At 51.4% G+C, this 16,325-nt stretch overlaps 1 protein-coding gene across 2 annotated transcripts; it reads left to right on the plus strand.

The window, feature by feature from the left end:
* The first annotated feature begins 36 nt into the window (after positions 1-36).
* LOC144174901 (alpha-tocopherol transfer protein-like) lies at positions 37-14,444 on the plus strand. 2 transcript variants are annotated; one of them, XM_077703879.1, is made up of 6 exons: positions 37-393; positions 7,707-7,890; positions 8,587-8,829; positions 9,914-10,107; positions 10,795-10,905; positions 14,098-14,444. In XM_077703879.1, exons 1-6 carry the CDS (start codon positions 385-387, stop codon positions 14,281-14,283), a joined length of 927 nt encoding a protein of 308 aa, XP_077560005.1. In that variant the 5' UTR covers positions 37-384; the 3' UTR covers positions 14,284-14,444. The 2 variants fall into 2 exon arrangements, with proteins under 2 accessions (XP_077560005.1, XP_077560006.1); XM_077703880.1 differs by having other exon boundaries at positions 42-393; positions 7,707-7,884.
* Positions 14,445-16,325: the final 1,881 nt, after the last annotated feature.

Raw genomic sequence — 16,325 nt, forward strand, 5'->3', positions numbered from 1 at the left:
GGGTGGCTGGAAAGTTCCCCTTTCCTCATCCGCTTATCTCCCAAGCTTGTGCCTCTGTGTGCGGCAGCCACCGCCACAATAGAAGCCGGAGGGGGCGGCCGCTACCGGCCCTGCGTTTTCTGCTGCGCTTACTTCTCGGCACCTGCTTTCAGGCGGGTCCAAAAGCATGAAACGCCACGTGGGGACAACAGCGATCCTTCCGAGGAGTGGCGTCTTCCGGCGAGCAGACAGCGACAGAAGCTAGCCCCCTCCGCTGTTGACCAGGCCTGAAGTTTGGGCGCACTGCTCCCACAGCCGCCGACGCAAGACACCACACGCCCCGGTGTGGTCATCCACACCGTTTCACTGCCTGGTCGGGATACCTTGTCTGCAGCTGTCGACGTCATGACAAAAGTAAGTGTTTTCACTTAAGCGTGCTGTCCACCATTGTACTCGCGTGGTTGAATTTTGTTTCCTTACTTTTTCCCGCGCTGAACTTGTTTTCCTTTTGCCGTCGTAAAGCATTCGGGCCCATGAATTTCAAGAGCACTTGGTGACTGAGGTGCTTTTTTCGTCACGTTCGAATCCTAATTACCAGGCTGGCCCTACGTGCTTTTCTATGCCCTGGTTTATTCGCGCTGTAGTTTGCAGGCTTTCGTGAATACTTATTGCGGGAAGAAAACCGAATGCCCTTTAGGGTACCCGGTCTGTTGACATGCTTTTAATGCGAAAGCATTGTCGCAGTATGAGTTGAACCGGCCGTCGGCTCCTGAAGGCAGCTGTAATCATAATTGCTAGTCTCCTTGAGTGGGTATGTGGAAACACTAGGCAATTCTTCAGCCTTAACGCTCACCATACCGACGCTCGAAGAACGTCACTGATTGTATGCCAAGCTGCGGGTACCACGACGTTTGTCCCGGATGGCTAACATCAGCAAATCGGATACCAAATTGGATTTACAGGCCACCCGTCGTTGGGGCGTGTTTTCCTTCATACTCTTTGGTTACCAGTCCTAATACTATTCGGAAGTCAGTTCCGAGAAACCAGTATGTATTATGGCAGCGTCATGGAACAGCGATGTAGTGGTATCTTACCTTCGAGGGAGCAGTAATGCTTCCGCTTTCAAAGCACGTATGCAGACTTGTGCGTTTCAAAAGCAGTGTTCTGTGTGGCGTAGCGGTACAGCAGGGGTTACACCTTCATCGTGCCTCCCCGGGTTTGGTTCCTGTTCTGGTAGCGGCTTTATTTTTCTGCGAGGTCGTGTAATTTGACGGCCACGCTCTCCTTCTAACGTCAGGTTTATCGCCTCGCAGTAGCATATAAGAAACTCAGCTCACGACCACTTAGCAGTTGTGTGCCTCACTCGTGCCACGCGCTGAATGTTGGGACTCTGCTTGGTGTACTACATACGTATACCCCTCGATTTTGTGCTGCCGGCGTTGCTGTTTCGGGGGTGTGCAGTAATGGCTGTTAGGAAGCGTGGCAGATGGTGTCCCAGTTTTTGGCTCTGATCTTTTCTTTTTTTCTCTCTCTGCATGCTCTGTTCGTGCCTATCACGTGTTTGTTTAAAAAACTGAAACCAAGGTTGGTCGTCTACGTTCTGATATGGCTCACTTCTTTAAGATGCCTTCCTGCAGTTGTGGGCGTCAAGCGAGGCTGGGAAAGGAATTTTAAATTCATATTTTAGCTGCTTCGAGAGCTGCTGTAGTTTAGCAGTTCTGTGAAGCGAAACCGGTCTCTAGAGGCGTCGCAGAAGAGTTGGTCGCACACAGAAGCTTCCAGCCGGTTAAACTTGCAGCGCTCCGTCCCCTCCCTCAGGGGCGTCGTCGAGAACAAATCCGACAGGAGCGCGGACGGCAACAATAACAAGGTTTTGTGGGCCTTGTCGTGACTTCTGTCCCGTTTCGCCCCCAGCCACCGGGCCCTGTCAGACCTGCTGAAGGCGGCGGGACTAATCCATTTTTGAGGCTTTGAGTTGAGGGGAAGGGGGGCAAGGAGTCGTATGACGTGGCCGTGTAGGCTTTTGAAGCCAAGGCTGGAATCTTGTTTGGACCATTGGCCGCTAATCTGCTCCTTCCCTGCAAGCCTCGTGGGATGGAAATAGTTATCTGCCACCCCTGTCACATAACACGCTGTTCCCTCCCTCCGCTCAGTCCTCCTGTGATGAAGGCAGTGGAGGTTTGATCAATTTCTTATACCTCTCGCCCTGCCGTGCAGCTTGGTCCGGCGGGTTCATTTTTATTGGTTTTGTCTCGCCTTTCTTCGGCACAGATTTTTAACGCATCTTTTTTATCTGCCTGTCTATAAACTAATCAAATTGTGTTAACTAATGCTGTGTTCGGGTGGTCGCTTTAGAGCGCTCTGGAGCACTCCGGAAAGCGACTCAGTGTTCGGGTGGTCGAAATCGAGCGCTCGACGTATGTTCGGTTGGTCGTCTCAGGGCGTCGTCTTCCACTCCGAGCGCCTCCGACTGCTGACTCCGAAGTGGGAGCGCCGCCGAAATCTGGAGGCGATCGGGTCACGTGACCCCGCTCGCCCATACTCGCCTGCCTAGTCGGTGCCGTTCCCTGAGGCCTAGCCAGCGGTCTGTTGTGGGAGTATTTCGACGTTTTTGCTTCTCGTGCTATTACTGAAGACATCTCCGCATCATGTCGAAACGGAGACGCCCATTGAGTGTAGGGGAACCGTCTCCGCTGCTTCTGCAGCTCGAACTCGACGCCGAGGAGGACAGCAGCTCAGACGACGACGACTCGCACGTTTACGCGACAAAGTTCGCCGAACTGTTCGCCGCACCGCTTCCTGTGTTCAAAGTGCAGGAATACGTTCGCAATTTTGGCTTGGAGCGAACGCGTCCGATCTGGAGGCCTCAATTTGTTGGAACACCACAGAACAGGGAGGAAACACCTTGGCCGGCCTGGCTGTTTGCAGTTGCCGTGTTGGCCGCGCCACGGTCTCGTGCTGCTCTAAGATCGGGTACGCGTTCGGTTGGGAGCAGTGACTCAGCAAAACCCAGCAAATACATTCAAAAGTTTGTGATTTTACAGCCCTATTGGGTAATAAAAAAATGCATTATCCTCACGTCTTCATACTTACAGACGCTGCGACGTGACTAATGCAGCAGGCTAAAGCGCTTTCAGGGGGTGCGCCCGCTAAACGCACCAAGTGCGAGAACGCGCTAGCCCCTCACCAGGCCTCACTAAATCTATTGATCGGCAGGCGCTCCCGTGTTTACTGTCGCAAAGCTTTTGAGTGTATACGTTTTCTTTGCAGTCGGCGGCCGAAACTGACTCCATGGATGAATTACACGTACTATCGCGCCAAATTTGACCCGCAACACGCCAGCGACGGCCAAAGCTGCTCCTAGGACGCCGATAGCACCGTGCGGTGAAGCACTACCGAACTAAAGAGGGGGTTCGCTTTTCCCATTACCACTGGAATCCCCCGCGGCTTTTGTAGTTTTCGAACGACCGAATGCGCAATGCTCGGATGCGCCCAATGTAGTGTAATTGCGCGCAGCTTCGTGCAGCCGATCAAGAGTTGTGATGCATCGCACTTTATTCGCCATTATCGCTGAACTACTGCAGATCGGCTGTCATACGTTTTGATTGCTTGAAGTCGTTTGTGTATGCTTGAAATTTTCGTTTGTTCTTTGAGCTCCGAAGTGCGGGATTTCCAGCTCTATTGCGTCACTGATGGCCCACTATTATCCGTAATTTAGCTTCTCTTCAGCCGTGAAAACGTAAGGCAGCCGATCAAGAGTTCTTTATGCGATAGTAGCAGGGAAGCCACCACGTATCGCAATGCTGCGCTTAGCTGAACCACATCGGCCGCATCAGAGCGTCGCGCATTGGGTAGGCCATAGGCAGTACGACACAGAGGGGTGCTGCGCCACTTATCACAAGAGCTTTACTCCCTCTCTCGTTAGGTCACCAATGACTCGCTGCGCGGTGCAACAGCCGTTCGGGTAGATTGAACTAGGATATTCTACTTCACCCTAATTCGGGAATCAAGCTGCGGCCGCCACTCGCTTGTTGCGAGTATATTTCAGCGCGATAGTACTCGTTCAGGGCAACATATACATAGCTTGCACTGACGTCACTGTAGCGGCCATCTTGGAGCACCGCTTGCACGGTGGAAGGCCGTGAACTTATCTCCCCCTCCGATCTCGAGTAGCAGTGGGAAAGTGGAGAGCGGTACTCCAGAAAGGGCTGTCGGGACGTCACATGCAAGCTATGTATTGACCGCTCTTAATTCTTGAATTATAATTAACGGGTCTAACATTGACTCGTAGAATACAGCAAAACGTTTAGGGTTCCTGTTCTTTTAGGCCAGAAATCGGTTACTATAGCTTATCACGAGTAGTAAAATAGTGCGCCGATAACGCTTGCCTCTTAAAAAGAGGCGCTCGTCACTGCACGGCTGCACAATCCACTCCTTCCATCCTAAAAAGGACACGGCGAATAATCGTCACTAAAACTGTCGTACAAGTTTCCTCGGAAATACCCCCCGAACTACAACAGACCGAAAAATCTGCAGTTATAACTGTGAACGAACTGCATTGACGCAGTGTCAGGGTGTATTTTCGTACCTTTTTCCTTACGAGGTCAACTTCCTTGCCCCGTTTCCTTTGCCTCTCGATTTGCGCTTTCTTGCAAAGCAGGATGCTTTGAGTGTGTCGCGGTCGTACTCTGCCCATTTCCCGACGAGAACCTTTTCCTGAGCTGGCCGTGTCCCTCTGACCCACCGTGTTTATTTTCCTCCGCACAAACAGGACACCGCTGTCACAGCAAACTCCGTTGCCCTTGAGCCCCAGCAAACAGCCTGCTGTCTCGCGCGCGCGCCCCTTCCGCGAAAGTTTCCGGGCGGTCTTATCAAACAAGGAAGCTGTCGTGTACGAACAAGCGGCCCTAGTCACGCTTCCTGCTGCAAAGCGCGTGTCGCGGCGCCCGGCCACTCTGGCCGCACGCGCAGCCGTGCATACCATCACACCTGGCCGGCGCGCGCGTGCGGCCTATCCTGTTCATCCATCACCCGTTTTGCGCGGAATGACGGAAGTCCTTTGCTCCCGCTAGCCGGTTTTGTGCACTGCCGTGCGGGGGCTAAGTGCAGCGCACTGACCGTACTTACCCGGAACAGCTGATCAGGGCACGTTTGGACGCTTGCTCCCATTTTCGCGGCGTCTTTCGAGATTTGTAAGGGCTCTTCGAAGCGCCCTCTAGAGCTCTTTATGGCGACTCAGAAAAGGCGCGTTTTTGTTTGTTTGTTTGTTTGACCAAAGCTTCTTTGGAGGCAGTTCGGTGGCCATTCCGGTAGCCTGCCGTGTCAGGAACTACGCTTTCCAGCAACGGGCATTCAAGAGCATCGGTTTAACATGTCATACAGTTAGCGTCAAAGAAAAAGAAGCTATTTTCTAACCGTCGTGGCAGCTGGGAAGTTGCGGTGCTGAGTACGATGGATTGGTTCACTGCCAGGAAGGCTGTATGCTTCCAAAGAAGACAAAGCAGAAATGCGCCGCAGTGGTCGGTTCAATTGTAGTCGCACTTCAATAGCCCCAGGTGGTCTTAATAACCCCAAGCCCGAGGTGCCGTCTCGTAACGCCGGCCAGCATTGAACGGTAAAATCCAAAGAGCGTTTCTTTCAAGCGATGTGGGCGTTAGGCTACTTGATAACGCATCAGGTTCTCTTAAAGTGCGTCAAGCGATCAGATTCCCTCCGCACGAAACGCGCTGCATACAGCTGAAAAACGTGAAAAGGAATGCCTTATTTATCTTTTTCTTGAACTGCGCTAAGCCCAACGATCTTTTTTTTTAAAAAACAAAATAGGATCGAATTGTTTTTTGAGCGCTGTCACCTCGCTTTGCGTAAATTGGCGTTTCTATTCATTTGAGCGCTGGCACTAACAAAGCCAACTCTTTGTACAGAACCCGCCGCGGTGGCTCAGTGGCTATGCGTTGCGCTGCTGAGCACGAGGTCGCGGGTTCGATTCCCGGCCGCGGCGGCCGCTTTTCTGATAGAGGCTAAAAGCAAAAAAACGCCCGTGTGTACGAGATTTCGGCGCACGTTAAAGATCCCCCGGTGGTCAAAATTAATCCGGAGCCCTCCATTACGGCGCGCCTCATCGCCTGCGTTGCGTCGGCGCGTTAAACCCTACAATCAATCAACTCTTTGTACCTTTCGGTTTCGCTTCGAATTCCGTTTTCAAGCCTCGCACAGACGGAAGCTTTGACGCTCCAAATACTTTCAGATGTGAGCCTCCGCTGTGGAATTGGTGCAGCCAATACCAGGGCTAAATTTTAAAACCCTGCTTACCTTACGCGTCTTCCTTTCCTCGTATGGAGAGGCCTTCACGTTTCCTTCGATTAAACACCGTAGGAGGAAGTCATCTAACCTCAAGGTAAGCGCAGGGAAGGGGTTCCTCGAGTAAGGAAGCGCAGTAATAAGGAACCGCTTGTGAACGTCTGGTGTCGAGAATGCGCCTAATAATGGAAATAAATCCGCCTAAAGCAAAAAAAAAAAAAAAGCAAGCACACATCTCCAACGTCCTCCGTGTTCTGAGGTACGCGTGTTTGTTTATGTACGCTCATTTCGCGTTTTCCGCATTTTGTGCCGATACTCTAGATGTCTTGGCGGCAAAATAGTTTGTCTGGCAGCGTTCTATTGCATAAACTGCGGCAAATGCGAATGTTTGTTTGGTTCTGGAACTTTCCATTCCAGGTAATCACTCCTGCCTCCATTGCATCTGTACCGTATAGAAGCGAAGCCCAATGAGCAGCTTGAGCAACGACGAGAGCTGCTGCCGTCGAGTCGTAAATCCTTCAATAGCTCCAGCGCCGATCTTTTTAAAGATCCTAATTGAAAGAAACTCTATCCCTGTACGGTTTCATAGGGTAGCTGTTGTCACTAAATCTGGCACCCGCCGCGGTGGCTCAGTGGCGAAAACGCCCATGTCGAGATTCCAGTGGACATCAAAGATCACCAGGTGGTCAAAAGTAATCCGGAGCCCGCCAGCGCTGCACGCATCATAGCTTGTTGTAGCCATTCAACGCCCCCCCCCCCCCCCCCCCCCCTCCCCACAATTTAAAAAAATACCCATTTAAGCCCAGTATTCCCGCAGTGGTCCTCTCCCAGTTCTGATTAGACAACAACCAGTTACCAACCGTCGAAAAGGTTTGAAGCGTATACGCTCTGTGTAGTTGGGGGTGATTGTATTCCAGGGACAGCGCAGATATTCTTCCTTGGCCCGGCAGTTCCCTTTGCGTTGTTTCGCACAGTCTCAAGTGAAGAGATTATTACCATGCTTAGGCTAGGAATAATCAAACCACGTGACCGCTATAGGCCGTGTACTCCAGTCATTTTTATTTATTTATGGGTGAATTCGGTGTTTCGTAGACAAGCGCATTTACATTTGAGTAGGCCGTGGCACCTGCACGCGCAGGGTGCCGGACCTACGCAAACACGCAAAGAGAAAAGTTCGGAAGCACGCAAAAACCTACAAAAATAAATTTCACGGATTATCGTTTAGTTATACTTCCGGGGCATTCAGGGAACAAGCTTTTGCTGCAGCTGCAAAATCTCGCCTCCCCGTGTCAGACTTGTCATGCGGTCGTTCTTCCAATGCGTCCGTGAGAAATCGCGCTACATCGTAATTTCAAAAACATGCACCAACTAAACAAGTTCCTCGGCTGTCACGGCCACCCGCGTTAAGTCTCTCCCTGTCTCCCACACAGACGGAGAGCCAGCTGCTGGACCCTCCGTCGACGACGACGTCTGACGACGACGACAGCGGCAGCGACTACCCGAGCGGCCTGCCCAAAGTTAGCGTGTGGCAGCTGGCCGAACAGGAGCTGCGGGAGACCCCCGCACGCCGCCAGAGGGACCTGCAGATCCTCAGGGACATGATACGCTGTGAGTGTAAGGACACCCTTTCCATACAAGGCGGCACCCTGCCGCCACTGCTCTCCAGGAGTGTGCGCTGGCAACGGGCGGGCATGCTATTGAGCCTGAATCTCGTAGAGTAACGTTTGCCCAACACGCCGAGGTTGCTGTGAGATACCTGCGTGGCAATTTACCCGATTCATTGTGCGTGTGGGCTTCGGTTTGTTCGGGCACAAGGCTTTTACATTTATCATAAGAAAAAAAAAAAAAGGCAGCTAAGCGCAAGCCGCTGAATTCGCGCCAGTGTAATCAAGCGCACAGGGGATAAGGTGGCCGGAAGCCCACTTTACCACAACGGCAACATGGCATGGTCGTTCACCTGTACTTCGTCGGAGGTTAACGCGCCTGCAACAATTTCCTTTTTGCTTGCTTGCTTGCTTGGAAGGTTTGCTTCGGCACAGTTTCATGCAAGCGCCTACTTTCTTGAGGTAAGACCAATATCAAGTTGCTGAACTACATCGCTGACAAAACAAGAGTTCACCTTTTCTTAATGATGTATCACTGCGGTCTATTCGGTCCTGTTGGGCGAAGGAGTGGTTGGGTTAGGTGGCGTGCCTACAATGGCGGTGATTCTCTTTCAGGTGGCTGAAAGCGCTAAACCATGCGGTACTAAAATAACACACTAGGCAATTTATAACTACTCAGCTTTATTCGGTTTGGTTTGTTTCGTAGGCGACCGCGACCTGGACTGCCGCATGGACGACGCGTTCCTGGTGCGGTTCCTGCGCTGTCGCAAGTTCGACTGCAGCCGCGCCCACAAGGTTCTGCGGCAGTACTATCGGCTGCGCCACAACAACACGCAGCTCTTCCGCGACTTCTACCCGACCTTCCTACGGGACATCTTCGATCGGAACCTGCAGACGGTGCTGCCCGACAGGGACCCGAACGGGTGCGCCGTCTTTATCTTCAAGGGCGGTGAGTGCTTACACCCGCGCGGTGGAACGAGCAAGCGGCGGCGTGTGGATCCGTACGCTCTCATTTTATACTCGGTTACAACTCAAGAACGGCACCACCTCGTGTAATGTATCACTCCGCCAAAGCGCCGGACCCGTGGCGTCAGTGCGCGCGCGTTTTGAAAGGGGTTTGCTCTGAATGCGTGATATCGTCTGCCTTGTCTCACGCAGTTTGTTTGTCGTCACTGGAGTCATTTATAAGCATATTAAGTCCAAAAAAATCACGGGAACGGCTCACGCCATGTTCAAAATATTCCCAATAACGCCCTACTTGCGCCGCGCGGAGAAACATCCGGCTACGGTGATAAGGCACAGCGGCAGCTTCCGGTGCCGTTCTTAAGTTGTCACCGAGTTATAGAAGATTGTATTGCCTTTAAATACTGCTGCCGCGTTGCTGCTTCAACGCTCGTCTAGTAAACATTCCACGTAGAGTGCGTGCTTTACCCGCAATCCCTTGCTTGCGAGGATAGAAAGGCCGTATGATAACTGTCGCCGGGATCCAAATCAATCCTAACCCCCATCGCGGCGCACCAGCCGTTGTACATACAGCCGCGTTTTGTGGCTAGCTGAAGCCGTGCAACAATCGTGGCCGGTTGGGCCGACTCTTTTCCTGGAGTTATCAATAAAATACCCTCGTTTGTGTGAGATACATATACGAGCGGAAGGCTAAACTTGCGCAGCACAGGGCATTTGCTGGGTAGCAGCCTTTGTGCATGACGTACGCATTGCAAGAGTCCGACACGGGAGACTTAGAGGACGCGTTTATTGAGGACGGAACCTCGCCGAGAGGCAGTCACAAAAAGGCATGATGATGAAGGAGGGAGAGTGGGTGTTTAAGATGGTGTAGCTTGCAAGCAACATGCTGATGAGTTTCTCGGTGGGAATGATCACTCCAGTAACAGCTTGGCACCAACGATGACGCCTGTGCTCACACTATACTTGTTTCCACAGCCTGCCTCTTTGAACGGTGCCACCTCATTTGTTCCAGTTAAGCAGTCAGGGTCGTCGTTTCGCTCACATGCCATTCTCCGTTCTCCCCCCCGCAGGACAGTGGGACCCGTACACGTGCAGCTCGGAGGACATCTTCCGGGCCAACGTCCTCTGCCTGGAGCAGGCCATCATGGACCCTGTGACGCAGGTGACGGGCCTGGTCGCCATCATGGACATGAAGGGATTCGGTCTCACGCACCTTCGTTTCTGCCCGCCCGGCAATCTCCAGAAGGTCGTCTCCCTTATACAGGTACACTACGCGCTGCGACCAGTGCGACGTCCGTATGACCTCACTGCAGTGGTATGGGCTATTGTACCGACGGAATTTTTGCGTACTGCTCGCCCTCAGTAAGGTTGGGTAGTGTACCTAGAATTTAACAATGGTCTTAATTCCGAGTTGGCAGGCTTTTTTTTTTTTTTCGAGAAGATTGCCGCTAATATTCTGAAACCCTCCCAGGTACATTGAATCGCATGTCCGGCGATGGGCACGTATGAAAGGAAGTCGTTGGGAGGATGAACCTCGCCGCATTTATGCTGAACCTCTGCTAATGATTTCGGGATGTTTGAGAGTAGTAGTAGAAATGGGGGAGGGGGAAAACGAATGAGGGGCTGTGCGGCTAAAGATAGTTAATTGCAAGTTGTTGCCTGTTTTTTTCGCTGATTCCTTGCTGAGGCGCATGTCATTTAACGAGACCGTCACGATGTCATTATTTCCACAGGCCATGAAGAGATTCCTGACAGGCTACCATATGAGCAATACTTTGGCCGTGACTAGAAGATTGAATAGCTTTGAAGTAGTTAAGACTTGTATCTAGCAGGGTATCGCACCTCCTCAAAGATTAAAGGCTGCCACGAGCAATACAGCCGCTTTACAGGCACCCTGATAAGTGCCGATTGCATCTATCTTAACGTCTTTCTTTTCCCCGCCACCAAACAGGATTGTTTCCCCGCGAGGTTCAAGGCGATTCACATAATCAACGAGCCAGCTGTGTTCGGAATGCTGTTCAGCATTGTGCGGAGATTCCTGAATGAGAAGCTGCAACAAAGGGTGCGTGTTCCGCCTTTCTCTTTCTTCTTGCACAATGACTGTGCTATTGGGGTCCGGTATGGCTACGGAAAGCTGCACAACACCGAGTACTCGTGTAGCAGCAGGTGTTTCCCTCATCTTTCCGCCCCAAGCACCCGTCTCTTCTCCAAACGAGCGTTCTCGGGAGGTTTAAATTTAAAGGAGCCATGAAGAGAAAATACAACTTCGTTTAATTTGGAAGAACTAGGATTCAGTATCTCACTCAGCTCCATTACAGCCACAACAGGTTATTTTTTAACGAAAAAAAAAAAGCAAGGACTATTTAAAAACTTTCAAATTTGGCGCCACAGTGACGTGTTTTGAGCAAGAATGACGCCATACGGGTCAACAATAAAACGTAATTTTCAGTGCGTTAACTGCACGTTAGCATTCAAGTGATGCGGTCAAATGGAACTAGAGGCCCCATTACAGACGTCCAGTCATGTGTCGTCGCGACAGGTCAGTTAGGCGGCCGCCAATCGCACAAACAAGGTTCCGTCATGACGTCATAGAAAAGTTGCGGGAAATTGGCTAGGGGGGGTCGCGACTGCTTCACACGTTTTCTTTAACATCTCCGTTATCTGATTCACTCGCCTTGTTCTCCGGCGTCGTCGTCGGCGTTGTCCGCCCCTCACCCATTCTCCTCGCCGGGCCAGCTGCGCTCTCCGCCGCTCACCCCCACTGCTCTCCGATAGCGAACACTCTCTCGCGAGGGGCATTGGATTGGATTGGCTTGGATTAAAGATGATTGTGTTGGATTGTGTTGCGTCATAGCCGCGGCAGACGCGCTGGGGCCGGCGCATGTGCAGTACTCTCTCTTCCGCGGTTTCCTCTCCTTCGGGCGCGCTGCGCATATAACCGGTGTGCCGTTCTCCGGCGAAGCAACATCCACGCTTGGCTCAAACACCTACAGTCCACGCCGCTTTACAAGTACGCCAACGTCGTCATCGACTGGGACCGGCTTACGCAGTCCCCTCAACGTTATGCGCGCTATAAAACGCGGTCCCTTCGCCGCTCCGCCTATGCGTCGCATCTACACAGGGGTTCCCGCGAGGGGAGGTGGGAGTTTTTGTTCGAAGATTGGGATGATATTGGTATCATTGTTATCGGGGCTAAGCAGTCTTTCTAATAAACCCAACTTGTATTTTGTCTTCATGGCTCCTTTAGGGCCAACTGCAACGAAATTTTAAGCCGCTTAAAGGCACTGTTTTCCGGTAGTCTTACTTTAAAAGGTTCTACGTGTTAAATGAAGACGGCGCGCATTCGATGCATTTCAGGTCGTCCATTTCCTTAGAAACTTCGTGCAACCGTAATTGCTTCACTGTGAGCGGCTGAGAAGTCATCCATAGAAGGGAAACACGGGCATCACGAGGCGTCGTTGTGGAGCTGATAGCTAAGAAGTAGGTGCTCATAAAGCATTGTTGAGCACTAGATGGGCGTGGCACAGGGTAGATAGTCATTTTGCGTTTGAGAGAGAAGAAAACAAAACAAAAAAGCTACCGTTGGAGGAGAGCGCTGAAACATGCCGGGTAGCGTGTAAAAATTGGTTTCGCAGCACATTATCGAAGTTCAAATCCAGAATTTTTTTTCTTTTTTACCCGGGCAGCTTTGCTCCTCTTTTCGCTAATGATGCCCGCCTAAATACAAAGCCGCGCAGCGACGAAGGCACTGCAGTTTCTGCGCTGGCGTGACGAAACAGACGAGAGTAAGAGCTACCTTACCTGAGACTCAATGTACCCAACCTAGTACTTCCCCTTTCTGCGAAATGTGGCCCCCTTTGTTATTTTTTTCTAATGTTGCCAACAGAGACTGGTTTCTATTATTTTGCGACATTGTTTGAACTGGATCAATACCGTGCGTTACGCCGTGTAGCTGCTGCACTTCGCGCCCCGACCGGCCGCGACAACAGCGTATGGTCTCGCGTCGGCCGTTCTCGCGCATTGCGCACTCGTAGAGCCGCCCGGCCGTAAGCTTGCAGTACGGTCCCTATGAGCATACTCGGCAGACCGTACTTGCAGTGCGCCAACAACGTATCGTCTCGTGTAGGCCGTACACACATCTCGCATGCTGGTAGAGTCGACCGAGAGCCTGCTGCCGCCGTCGCGACCACGAATTCAGCCGTTGTGCAACTGCCGTAGTCGCTCGCCGACCACGTATCGCCTCGCGTCGACCGGCCCCGGCGCTCTGCTCGTTGCAATCCAGAGCTCCATCAGCTCCTCGCATTACGGAAACGCGTGGAAGCAATTATTCATTGAAGAGGCACGAATTACGCTGCTCACTCGCGTGAAACCGCACGTAGAGGGCTACTGGGGAGAGACGATGGCAACGACGGCCGCACGTGAGTCCTGAGTCTCACGTTGCACCCTGAAGTCAGCCCCAGTGGCGACCAGTTATGGCGACGCTGCGTCTGCTGAAGTGGCGTGCTTTCGAACTGTACTAATTAAAGTACTGCGCGCGTGTGGAGTCTAAAATTAGGCCACAAGAGACTGTTGAAACATGATTTGGGGCAGGTGAATTTTCGTTGCAGTTTGCGTTTAAATTTGACATTAATAAGTGAGGCGGTGTTAATGTGCATGGTTGCGAGGATCATAGGGGTGTTTTGTTTTCGTGTGGATTAGTACTAAGTCCTGGCGAAAGAAATTTCTTGCAAAGAGACGGTAAGGGCATATAGCAGGAGCTTACTCAATGCGTCATTCCTCGGTGGCCGCCAGGTGACCAGTATACGGGTTGATTCGAGTGACAGACACATGCGTAAAGTTTCGCGTTTGGGTAACCCAAAAAACGCGTCTTCAAGAAACGCGTACGGCTGATGCCATGTGCTGCTGCTCTCTTGAGCGGTGCCGTTGAATGCGCTTACCGATGTCGTGCGTCACGCAAAAAACGTCCAAAATAGCTGCGTCCCACCTTTCACCGGTTTTGGGTGCAAATCTCCTGTCGGTTCTGCCGGTTGGTCTCCTCCAGCTTCAAGTTCGGGGATGCTTGGACGCATGTTACGGCTTGTGGAAATATTGGAACTTGTCATATTTCCTCTACTCAACTTATCGAAGTTGACTATTTCTCACGGCGGGTATGCTAACGTGATTGAGTAAATGTAGCCTGGCAGCACTTTAACGACCCTCGGAGTTAACTCTGAATGTGTTTATCCTTCCCGATGTCCCTTCCGTTCTTTTCCAGATACACTTTCACGGATGCAACCCCGCATCCCTGCACAAGTTTGTTCCCGCCGAAATACTGCCCGAGGAGTACGGAGGTTTCGGTGGCCCCATGGACAACTCCGAGTTTGTGGCGCGCATGTGCAGGAACGACGAAGTCTTCAAGAACGACGCCGAGTACGGCTACAAGAACCGCATCAAGGGCTGACCAGTCGTCGGCGTTTGGACGTTGACCCGCCGCCCGACAGTGTTGCCTGTGCCCTCCTGGATGGTTGATGACAGGTCCACCGAGTATTTATTTGACGTGAATGACGAGCTAGTGTACAAATTAGCGAGTGAAATAAATGTGATTCCCTGCGGGCTGCCTTACATCGCGCCATACCTACGAGTTCTTTTGTATCTGCAGCGTAGAATTCGCCAAACTGTATACCAGTATCGCAGCCTTCCGTGAAAATACACCTATTCAACAGAACGAAAGAAGCAACCATCACCAATTCAGTTCGTTCTAAAATTTGTGCGAGCACCCAAGTGAAGGTGTTTATAGCGCTCCTCCTTGGATGCTTTTCCTAGGATGTTTTCTTAGTCTTGTCTTAGAGAAGTTTCCTTAGAAACGTTTCCGCTTAGATGCCTGTATGTGCTTCAGTAGCAGCTGAACGCTTCCCGTTTTCGTATCTGAATTTAGCTTTAGTGCCCAAATGAGTCTAGTAAAATGCAATTTCGCACAGACCGCAGCAGCTGCCCAGCGCATGCACAATGGAACATGTGCACGCTGTGGCAGCCCATTTCCTGCTCCGCTATATAGCACACAACCTGCTGCCAAGCGCTACAGGTGATCAAGTTTGAGGGCATTCACACCGTACACGTTCCTGCGTGAGCGTTGTTACGCCCGCAGGTGGCGAAAAAAAACGGCTGGATATAGGCTCTCGCTGTGCGGCTGTGCCCAAATCCTTGCGTCCCAGCAGTAGGCTTCGGTGACCAAAACTACGTCAAAGTTTACTTCAGTTTAGCGATCAGCCTGTCTTAAAAAGGAATATCGAACTCGAAATAGCTCGAGCGTCTTGAGGGTGACGTTGGCTAGGCCATTGACCGTTCACACAGCGAGTCAGGAAGGGTGGTCTGACGAAGAAAAAAGGTTTTTTTTTTTTTTTTTTTTTCTGAAGGGGTATAAGGAAACAGTTTAGGCTGAAGGTGATTTTTACAGGCAATCATATGAGTACAAGAACATTCGCGTCAAAATGGCGAGAAATACTGCATATTTTGCAAAGGTTACTGTTTGTCTTCAAATATCTTGTGCTGCGGTACCTCACTTACGGCGCAAATCTTGCCCAGCTGCATACGTGCGCATGGAGCTAGCTTTCATTGGCCCTCGCGTTTTGTTGGCATCAGACAGACCCCACGAACACCAACTGTTGGCGTTTAACTATGTTATTTGCGCAAACTCCGGTATGTGCCGGTATATATACTTGTATGTAAGCAGCACCCGTACGTCAGACCCCGTTACACATAAACATTGGCTTATGAACCCGGAGGAAAAAGTGAAATAGGGGGAGTGTGTGTCCCTTCCACTTCCTCAACCCCTGAAAAGCACACTGCACACAGGAAAGTATTGTGCGCGTTTCGTATGCGCAATGTTTACTAGGTGCGGAGCACCTCAGGACCTCGCAATGTCCGTCCGCGTCCGTGCGCATAGCATTTACAATTGCAAAAAATCGCACAGGCCCCGGCAGGATTCGAGCCTGTGTCTGGTAGACCAGACATTGTTAGTGTCAGTTGTCCTACCCATTGGGCTACGACCGCGAGTTAGTAGCCGCGAGTAAAACGGCTTACTCCCTCGCCGTTAACGGTACGGAGAACCTTAGGACCTCCCAATGTCCGTCCGCGTCCATCCATGCGCACACCACCATCAAACGAAAATCAAGCGAAATTCGATTAGAGCCGTGAGTTGCCGTTTCATTTATGGAATAATTAAGGTGCGACTCACGGTTCAAATCGAATGACGGTCGGGGAGCAAATGGGATGTCACTCGGGGCGCAACTTGGATGTCATTTCGACTCCCCGTACTCCGCACCCTCACCATCATCCACGGAGTTGATGCTGCCATTTTTTTTTTTGTCTTCTGTGTGCTTTTGCGGTCAAGACAATAGCCATCACGACGCCGCAAGGCGTCTCCGACGGCGACAAACGTAGTAGTTACGAAACAGAAGTAGTGGCACGACTTTATAGAGCCTCAGTCCAAACTGTGCCAATTAA

Source organism: Haemaphysalis longicornis, unplaced genomic scaffold, assembly GCF_048455015.1.
Source record: "Haemaphysalis longicornis isolate Haplotype H1 unplaced genomic scaffold, Haemaphysalis longicornis Haplotype H1 scaffold_3, whole genome shotgun sequence".
Lineage (NCBI taxonomy): Eukaryota > Metazoa > Arthropoda > Arachnida > Ixodida > Ixodidae > Haemaphysalis > Haemaphysalis longicornis.